Genomic DNA, 10,974 nt, shown 5'->3' with positions numbered 1-10,974 from the left:
CGACCTCTTTAGCCCTCATTCTGTCAGACGGGACCCACTTACTAATCTGTCTTCCTTAGTCTTCTGTGTCGTAACTTTTGACAAGAACACGAGTGTTTAATTATTTTAATGTGTGTCATGCTACTGAACTACTGTAACAGAACATAAACAAATAATTAATATATATATTACACAAAAACAAATAGATAAAATCTTATCATCCCTTACATTCAGCCATCGACAAAGTACGCCGCAAACGGTATTTTAGTTTGGTTCAGATCAAGCTCGCTTATGCCAGCACGATGCCTTACCCTGCGGCAACCAGCAAGTATAATAAGGTGTCAAAAGGATTAGAAGGCCTAGTGCGGACCTTAGGATTCTGCCTACACAATGAAGACACTACCCCGAACAACTGTCACTACACGATGACGTCGAAGCCGACAAGGGTTAGAGCAGCCTGTGACGACAATTAGAATGAATAAACAAAATTAACTCGTGACATTTAGATGGTACAGTCATCTGACATACAGATGGCAAAGGGTGCCAGGAGCTGGCACCTTCCCTATGCAGCACACGCTTTTCATTGTGTGGCACTAATGACTATAACCTTACAACACACACATACGCACACACACACACTATAGGCTATATATACAGTAGCCTATATACTCAATGATACCACGTCAGGCCGTTTTCTTAATAAATATCGTTTCTACTACTATCATTTTAATAGCGATACTATTATCATTATTATCGTTGTTGTAGTTATTACTAAACCATTCTTTCGAATTTGGCAACAATGACTCCAGGAAAATCACGCGTTTCCGTTGCAGAAATAGGCAACTGAGTCCTAATGGATTACCTATAAGTGACCAAGATTTTCTCCGTCGTCACAGCCTAAAGTAAAAGCATGAGGAACTTTTAATATTCATTCGGTAGATTAAAAGAGCAAAGCTATAAAGTGTTTTAGTAAGAAACTGCGTTAGCTATTACAGAAACGGCAGTAAATAAACCAATGCTGTGTTTAAGCACCATCGTCCAAACACTACTTAGCATGGAGAAAAATGCATTCGATCCATCGAAATTATGACTACAAAATTAAAAATGCCACTTTTACGTTGGAACTCGGTGACAACTGTTCGAGTGAAATTATACCCAAATCACCAAGTCATACCTTTCCGGTTTTCGACAAGTATTGACAGGGTGAAGTTGCAAGCCCACATGGATGCTCAAATGGCTTTATGAGCCGACAGTAACTTTTTATTCTGGTGGTCACCGGGACCAATGTTGCAAACTTCACTAATCGAACGAACTGTAGTTATATATATATTTTATATATATATATATATATATATATATATATATATATATATATATATATATATATATATATATATATATATATATATATATATACATACACGTATATATCCCTTTGTCTAACTAAGCTTTCAGGAAAACAATAATAATCAATAAGAAGGAAGAGGGCTGTCCAGACTTTTCACATATGAAATTCAATTTACACGTATATGAAACGTATAAACTCTATCGCACTGAATAACAAACATACCCAGACATGCACATATACTGTAGTAACAACTGTACCCAACTCCAACTCCTACCAGACTAACTAAGCATTTGTATGCTTTACGCGTCTGCCAATAAAAGATCTCCCCTAGATTCCAATGCTACGTAAGGCACTAATATATGTAGGTATCTTAAAAAAAAAAAAGTAAAACGCAGAAAGGCAGTGGGTTTTTTTACCACCGAACCACAAAACCATTCGAAAGCAGTAAGACCTGGTGATTTTTAAAAGCCCGTTCAGAAGACCATTCGCAGACATGAATAGATTATGAACGTCAATCGAAGTGTATTGGAAATGAAAAGTACCACACACAACAAAAGCAGAAAAATAAATAGGTAAAAGAATGAGGTAATTAAAAGCATTTCTACATCAACTTGAGCAATGTTATGTTCAGACACCCTGTCACTGCAAGATTTCCCTGAAAGATTTCACTGAAATTGCGTAATAGGTGTAATACTTGGCTGCAAACAATGACATTCATCTGTCAGGAAGGACACTAGACCGACCGACCTTGCAATCTTATACGACCATAAAATCTCAAACGAATTCCTTAGCAAAACGGAGGCAATAAAGAGAGGAGGAAAACAATGTATAATCGAATACGAAAAGCAGAGCAGAAGCAACCTTCCCACTGCAATAAGCTATCGCTCTCAAATAACATCTCTCGTTAGCGATGAAACGTTGTCAGCTTTTTATTCCAAATCGGAATGGAAAAAATTGTTTGTCGGACGGCAATCCGAAAAATTTTTCAGTGTACATATACGATACATCTGGTATGTAAGTTATATATATATATATATATATATATATATATATATATATATATATATATATATATATATATATATATATATATATGTATGTGTGTGTGTATGTGTATGATATATATGTATATACACACACATACATACATATATATATATATATATATATATATATATATATATATATATATATATATATATATATATATATATATATATAAATCGACAATTTCTATGATTTAATTCCATTACTTTCCACGTCAGCATTTCAAATGTGTAACTAAAACACCTACATTTAAGGCAAATTAATGCCCTAAATCAAAATTACGAGGATGATCTACTGTAAAATATTCCTGTGAAGTTTAAATGTTCAATTCCGATACAATCGAACAATCCAAAATCCAACTTGGCCGACACTGACACCCGATGCGAACCGAAATAGAATTACCTGAAAAATCTCAATCTTGATTTTTTTCGAAGTGAAACAGTAACAAATATACTGCAGACTTAACTTTCTATCACAGATAAAACTTGAAATTTTCACTTATACGCAAAGATTTTTTTTCAACTTGAACATAAGAAACTAACTTGCAGTTCTTGTTTTGAGACTTTGGAAACAGAATGCGATCACCAAAGGGGACTTGGAGGTCGGTTTGAAATGCATAAAAAGTGTAAACTTCGGACCTAATAGTTCATTAAAGAAAAAATTAAGAAAACATAATCTCTGACTTGGAAATCAGTTGAAAATAAATTACCCCCGTAATCTCCGAAATGATTTGGTTTTCAAAACTTAAAAAACGTAACCTCCCAAATGAACTTGAAGTTGACGCAAAACATAATTAAAAAAAAAAAAGGCAACAATCTCCCGACTGACCTGGTCCTGGCATCTTGGTGTGCTGGACGGTAATGCACATGTCGTTGTCAAGCGGAAATTTGTCGCACCTGAGCATATCGGGCCAAGGGAAACTGTAGGTCTGCATGCGGCTTTCGCATCCGCTCCGCACGGCTTCGCAGAGGCTGCGACAAGGGTAAATGGGGCTCTCCAAGCACACAGGTGTGAAGAGCGAGCACAGGAACAGCTGCGTGTCGGGGTGGCATCGGAGATTAAGAAGCGGCACCCAGTACCCGGCCTGCTGTTGGGCCTCCTTCAGCGTGTCGTGCTCTAGTAAGTTGGGCAACCTCATCTTGGTGTAGTCGATTCCCGAGCACAGGGGCATGTTCTGGGGGATGTCAACGCACGTGGGCTCCTGGGGGCGTCCCCCTATCATGCCCCAGTCCGCGAAATAAGCGCTGGTTTCCTCTGCTGCCCCTAGCAGGGCCAGGAGCAGCGGGAGGAGGGAGAGGGCGGACCAGCAGAGCATCGCACAACCTTCTCGCACACTGGCTGCCAGACACTAACTGCTTCGCGACTCGCGTTGGTTGGGCAGTAGCGCCAAGAGAGGTTCTCGGCTCCCTCGCTCGCGTCGTCGACCCAACCAAACGGTACACATTGACATACACACGGACAGACGGACGTCTAACGCACACGGACACACAACGACAATATCGTCTCGGAAGTTAACCGATAAGCACCTCCAGAAGGGAATGTCAACACTAGAAACCACAGAAGGAGGAGGCGGCGGCTGTCGGTGGGAGGACGACGACGGACGGTGTCAGGGCAAAGAGGAATGTTGGTACATCATCCAGGCCTCCTCCTTTCCTACCCACCGATACCCACCCGACTACGGGCAACATCACCTGTGTGTTTGTGCGTGCGTGAGCGCTCCCTGAAGGACACGACCATCTAAAACCACCACACCTTCACACCGATTCCAGGCAGAGGAACGAAGAAATCTTACCTATCCGTAGGAGTCATACACTTGATTCCAAGTCCTCTATGGTCGTTTCACGTTCAAAGTCGTGATAGATTATCGACGCAGCTCAAGAAGAGGTCGTCTGGAATCCTTGAAAGCAGTTAGGAACTTTTGACCTTTGAAGGTAGTCCAGACGTACCCCCATACCCGCAGCCAGTATGCGAGCCCTTTCTAGCGCTGGCGCGTGGCGCACATCTCGGAGTCGATCTCGCATTCCTTCGGAAGGTGTAATAAACTTTTCAGAGATGTGTTTCCTCTCCCGCAACGGGTGCTTTACGGCCATGGGCCAACAGCCGGGAGCGAGGGGCCGTTCTCAGTCAGGAAGGAAGCGGACCTGGAAGGGTGGTGATATTTCATATGATGATTCTAAGCCTCTCGATGCCATTTGCAAATGGGAAAGCTTCGTGATCTCAGATGTGAAGTGTGCCACAGCTGATTCTCTCTCTCTCTCTCTCTCTCTCTCTCTCTCTCAAGATAACATCTCATGAAAAGCTTGATCTACTGTACCTACATTCTATGTGCCATAAAAGGCTAAAGTTACCAATGGAAATCCATTGTTTATATGCGTAAGTTTCCTGTTAAAAAAATCAGGTACATACTTATAATGTATAAGCTCTCCACGAAATACTTTGTGCATGTTATTGTAGGAGCTTTCTGCATCTGACAATTTACTGACATTTAGGCTACCTATGACAAAATCGGCATCATTCTTGCATTTCCCCAAATACATAACCAAATGTAGATGCAGTCTCAACAAGACAGTTCGGTGACCGCAAACTACATTTCTTTTTCTTTAAACCCCACACGCAGCTTTTTGCGTAGTCATGTTAAAAAAATAGAAACAAAAAATCACCTCTCAGGAAAAGTTAATTATTACATTTACTATATTCTTTAAAAAAAAAGGCACTGATAACATCATAATAAATACTAACTTATTCTTAAATTAAATATCTTTCCTCAAGATTGTTAAAATCAGGTGATCGCAGTAATTCGAAGACACACACACACTTCACTAGTAAACATACTCACATAAGCAGATGTACTCTTATATGTAAGCATTTTTCATCTTTTTCTATTATGACAGACAATTTAATGATGCCACTGCGTCTATAAAATACAACTTAATTGTAAAATACATTATTGGTAAAGACTAGTTAAAGTTTCATAAAAATTACAAGATAAAAATAAGAAAAACCCCTCGACTAAAACTTCATTATGTAACACTGACAAACTATCCTCTGTTGTGTAAGTCAACAGACCTCTCCTGACCCTGTGACCTTGTGCTGACTTTCTAAAATGTGCAGCTGGACTCGATGATATGTGTTAAAAGGCCTTTTTTAAAATTATAACAATTCAAAATAAGCACATATTCGATGAAAAGATCAAGGAACTTAGCAAAGAAGCCTCTACAGAATAAAACGTCAAGGATAAAGGCTCACAGAGAAACGAACCAAAAATAATTTGAAAATAAATACCTCTTGTATTTGTTTTGCAATGGACTGACGTCACACTAACGTAACAGGATGAGTAACTTCCCCTGGTGATAAACCCCATCATTTTTCCTTCACTCTCCCCCGCCTCCCCGACCCCCACCCCTTCATCACTTTCTTTTCATCGGGCCTGGACTGAAGAGACCGTGACGGGCAAAGCTGACCAAAACAGAGCTTGATGAGACAAAAGGAAAAGGAAAGGCAATGAAAGAATATAACTGAACGCCACTTCATGATATGACGACAGACTCGCTTCTTGAAATAAAGCTGGTTAATATTTCGGGAAACACAGGAGGAGGAAGAGAATTCCACAATACATTTGTGAGAACGGGAAGACTGACGTGTACAAAACGGCAAACGTTGCAGATGAAGTGGCGACGAACAAGATAGTGAAGAAGCTATCGAGATTATTACCAGATATCTATTGATTCAAAGTTTGGATTAGGATAATTCTTTTTAACACTCAGCGACCTTTCATCCATCTTGAATTTATGCACGTCTTTATCCTTCACTGATAATAGCCTTAGTATGAGCATATAAACAAATCTCACATCATTTGACGACAAGTACACACGCACAGCAGAAAACCACCGAATGCGGGAACGAAATTCATAGTGCCACAATTTAGTTAAGTGGGTGTACTCCCACAAGACATAGGCATCTATCTGACAAGAAATGGAGTTATATCTCTGTGTAATTATAAAATGGACGAGAAAATAATTTTTCACAGGTGTCAGCTAAGCCTTTCGTAATTTTAATTGTAATTTCTAATACATCAAATGTACATGAAATGAAGAAAATGTGTATGGTTTACCAGCTGGTCTCGGAAATTAGTCAAGAAAATTGTACGGCGAAACTGAATGGTTTAATGTAAGACTTTGCTTAAAAGATGACTGGGCACTCCGTCCATACCTGTTTGTCATATTGATGGACAGTCTTGGCGAATCAGTTGGAGATGGAGGGTTAGAAGAGCTGCTTTATGCAGACGATTTGGTCATGATGACATATGAAGAAAACAACGATAAATTCACATATAATACAGTATGGGGCTTGGAAAGGGAAAATCCAAGGGAAAGGGTTTACAAACATGATCAACAGCTGAAACGGATGACCAGTTTTAAACACGTACAGAGGGACAAAGACGTTAAAATACAAACACGCGGAACAGGAGACGTTTCTTTGGAGAGCGAAAGCCTCTTGAGTGAAATGGTGGTAAGAGGCTGCTTGTGTATGAAGTGGATAAATAGAAAGCTGGAAGTGAAGGATTACACAAGTCATGAAGTCTGTCTTGATTTACGCACTAAGATATAGGGTTTGAGGTGGACCGTTCGATTTGTTTATACATTCTGGTGTCGCAACGACTAACTTAGCATCACTCAGAGAAAGAAACGCAAAAGAACAACGATATAAGAACAACCTCTCACCCAATCTTAAAACGCCTGTTTGGCCACCTTTTACCTCATTTCCTCTGTGGAATCGGTAATGATCTCAGGATTACAAAGTTCAATGACCGTTTCTTTCTTTTTTACTGCCAATCTTCGGATTTCTCTTCCTGCTTCTACTTTTCCTGGCTCTGTTGTCATAACCCTCCTCTTGGGTTTGAATTTATGTAAAAGAATAAAGACTTGTCAGTTCCTTCAAAGGGAAGATTGCGGTCTGGGAGGAGAAAAATTAAAAGGTAGCCTTGGTTGGACGAACAGGCAATGACTGGGGCTTATGGAGACCGGGCTTACAGGGGTCAGCACCTCATGTTATTACATAAGGAAAAGACAGAGGGAGAGAGATGAATGTGGGATAAGAGTTTCCAAACGAAAATATATTATTACCTAAAAGTAAAAAAAACTATTTGATCTAGGGTTATATTCATAATGAATTTGTTAAACAAATACCCAAAAAGTTAATTTAGTTTTAAAAAAAATTACACAGCCCACATGTGGCAAAGCACGAAAACAAACTCATTGTCACTTGCAGAAATGAAAACCAACATCACATGAAGTAACCCGAGATACACACCTGGAAAATCGCTCCGAATATAAAATACTCTCCATCCTTTCACTAAGGAGTCAAAGGGCACCTGAGGGATGAAAAGACTAATGGTTGCTTTCGCAACAGACCCCTGAGTAATCAGTTCTGATGAAGGAGACGCTTACGGACGTCCAGACAATTTGACAGGTGATTTTCTTAACCCTCATAGAATATGTATGCTAAGGAACAGAGTAAAAAACATATGAATCGACACGTGTCCTTGGGATACATTTGCCCAAGATTTTATAAATAAAGTACCTGGCGATTACAAATAACAGAGCGGAATTGAACGCTCTTATTTTTGCTAAGAAAATGATGAGTAAAATACGGTACTTACCTGACCTGCTAAGATGGCCTTCAGACACGTGGACGACTGTACCTGGAAATTACAAGCAACAAAGTTTATAATAATAATAATGTTAATAAAGAATATATGAACAACATTCACGTGACGCATATATCTTTAACAATAAACCTACAGATATCTCTTAACTTCTCAATTTCTTTATAATTTTTTATACACATACTCCTGTACTCCGGTAAGTAATACTACTACTAATACTACAAGTACTGCTACTACTACTACTATTAATAATAATATTTATATTATACTGGTAGGGACATAAAAGTAGAGTACAAAAACTAATTAAATTAATAAAATGTAAGCAGTTGTAAACAGATGACAACAGCATTTAAATAAGAAAAATGTAATATAATGAAGATCATTTCGCATTCGCTGGCTAAATCATAGAATGAAAACTAACTTCCTAAAATGACAAGGTAAATCCTACGTAGAAATGTTGTCATGAGAAAATATGAACAATACTCAACTTTCAGGTCGCAACAGCAACAATATGAAACATTTTAGAGAAAAAAAAAAATTAATCAGTAATAAAGAAACACCAAAGTTGTTTGGAGAGACACAGAAAGCATTATCTGGTATGAGTGAGTTAAGAAATTTAGGCTGTCAAACCAAGCACTGAGGCACTTTCAACCATTCACCGTTATGACAGTGAGAAGAGGAATTTGAAATGGTTCGACATCCAAGTAAAGACATCCTGAAGATAAATGAGATGACGAACATGAATCTAAACGTGAAACTGGAAGGAAACCCCACAAATGCGGTAATAAGTTAGAGAGGTTAGACGGGAAGATGAGAGAAAGGACGCAGGGATGGAGATAGAGTAAAAGGCTAAAAAGTGGGACTCTGCAAACATCCTCAAGCAATGTATGCAGTGCACTATTCCTCTAGGGGGTTCCCCCGGAAGCAAACGTCGGTTTAGTAATCCAAGGAGTGTTTTGATTAAACGCACTGATTATAGATTTTTCATCTTTCATAAAGTGAATGTTTTTGCAACTGAGTAAACGTGGTTTGACCAGATCATTCTCGTACCGCAACACTACCATTAATGGCTGTATTGGTAGTTGATTTGAGAGGCTGGATACTGGTTCTACGGGTATACTGGCTGGATTTGAGAATCCTCTCATCTTTATCAAATATAAACTAATATGGCACAACCATACTAGAGAGAGAGAGAGAGAGAGAGAGAGAGAGAGAGAGAGAGAGAGAGAGAGAGAGAGAGAGAGAGAATTTTTCAATTTTAGGAGCAAAAAACGTGAATGAAACAGGAAAACGGGCTAAGATAACAGCCCAATACGGAACTCCCTACGTCCCAAAGACCCAGAGAGAGAGAGAGAGAGAGAGAGAGAGAGAGAGAGAGAGAGAGAGAGAGAGAGAGAGAGAATTTCTCAATTTTAGGAGCAAAAAGCGTGAATGAAACAAGAAAACGGGCTACGATAACAGCCCAATACGGAAACTTCCTACGTCCCAAAGACCCACAGAGAGAGAGAGAGAGAGAGAGAGAGAGAGAGAGAGAGAGAGAGAGAGAGAGAGAGAATTTTTCAATTTTAGAAGCAATAAACGTGAATGAAACAGGAAAACGGGCTACGATAACAGCCCAAAGACCCAGAGAGAGAGAGAGAGAGAGAGAGAGAGAGAGAGAGAGAGAGAGAGAGAACTTTTCAATTTTAGGAGCGAAAAGCGTGAATGAAACAAGAAAACGGGCTACGATAAAATCCCAATACGGAACTCCCTACGTCCCAAAGACCCAGAGAGAGAGAGAGAGAGAGAGAGAGAGAGAGAGAGAGAGAGAGAGAGAGAGAGAGAGAGAGAGAGAATTCTTCAATTTTAGGAGCAAAAAACGTGAATGAAACAGGAAAACGGGTTATGATAACAGCCCAATACGGAAACTCCCTATGTCCCAAATAACCAATTTAGTTACTTTTCAACTTTCCAGGAAATAAAAGGGAAGAGTGGTTCATTAATAACAGAGATGCTTATACATGACCAAAAAACTGCAGTCACAACGACGCGATATAACAATAACATTTCCTGTTTCCGGAAGAAAATGAACAACCTCGTCTTTTGCGGTTTCAATTTGCTGTTTATTTGGATGAGTGTCTGTCCACGTTTGACATACCTGTCACAAAAGGAGTAATCCGCTACACTAATATTAAAAAACATATACAATAATGTTAACAGCCTCGATAGCATGCAGTAAAATTCGTGAAACTAAAAAACTGGAATATACGGCAAGGTTACAAACGAACTTGAAACATGCCATCACCCTTTGTTTAAAAATCTAAGGATTGCTAATCATATTCATTTCGTGCTCAGCACGGATTCTGCTAGCTGCAATTTAACGATGCAGCCGAGAGCTCTGAATGGATATAATTCTGGACATAGATCTTCACTTGTTCCTTCTTTATTCACCACCTCGTGCACCATACAAATGGACATCTTATTGCAACATGTATAGGGACCCGCAGGTCCGGATTATGTCGGCAGGGGGTTAAGTGGAACTTTGTCCCAACTACTCCTTTGGAATATTGATAGACAGACAGAGAGAGAGAGAGAGAGAGAGAGAGAGAGAGAGAGAGAGAGAGAGAGAGAGAGAGAGAGAGAGAGAGAATTTGTCCGCAAGTATTTAAATGAAAACAACACAAATCACGAAACTCTCAATGTAGGCCTCAAAATTGGAATGAATTTCTATAAACCCAAATAAAAAAATTACTATTATTCATTTAGAAAATAGGGAAAGATTTAAATTAAGCAATTAACCTATCAGTTCCTAAATGCACATCTTACACAGCAGTTCCTGTCTCGATTGAATTAAGTTGGGTAAATCCGTCAAGAGAAGCTTCGCATCGTTCCATTGAAGTGCAGATCGTACACGGCAAAAATATGCAACTATGGGAAAATGGCTATGGCATGGGGG

General features: G+C 39.3%; 1 protein-coding gene across 1 annotated transcript in view; it reads right to left on the bottom strand.

The window, feature by feature from the left end:
• Positions 1-9,184, bottom strand: part of LOC136846949 (uncharacterized) — a 134,692-nt gene extending 125,508 nt beyond the window's left edge. Inside the window, exons 1-2 of the mRNA XM_067118203.1 lie at positions 9,010-9,184; positions 8,034-8,075 (exon numbers count right to left, since the gene is read on the bottom strand). Coding sequence (XP_066974304.1) covers positions 8,034-8,075; positions 9,010-9,184 — 217 coding nt within the window. The remainder of the gene's footprint in view (positions 1-8,033; positions 8,076-9,009) is intronic.
• Positions 9,185-10,974: the final 1,790 nt, after the last annotated feature.

This window comes from Macrobrachium rosenbergii, chromosome 16 (genome assembly GCF_040412425.1).
Source record: "Macrobrachium rosenbergii isolate ZJJX-2024 chromosome 16, ASM4041242v1, whole genome shotgun sequence".
Taxonomy (NCBI): Eukaryota; Metazoa; Arthropoda; class Malacostraca; order Decapoda; family Palaemonidae; genus Macrobrachium; species Macrobrachium rosenbergii.
Note: the sequence above shows the minus strand (reverse complement) of the source record. Positions and strands in the feature narration are given on the sequence as shown.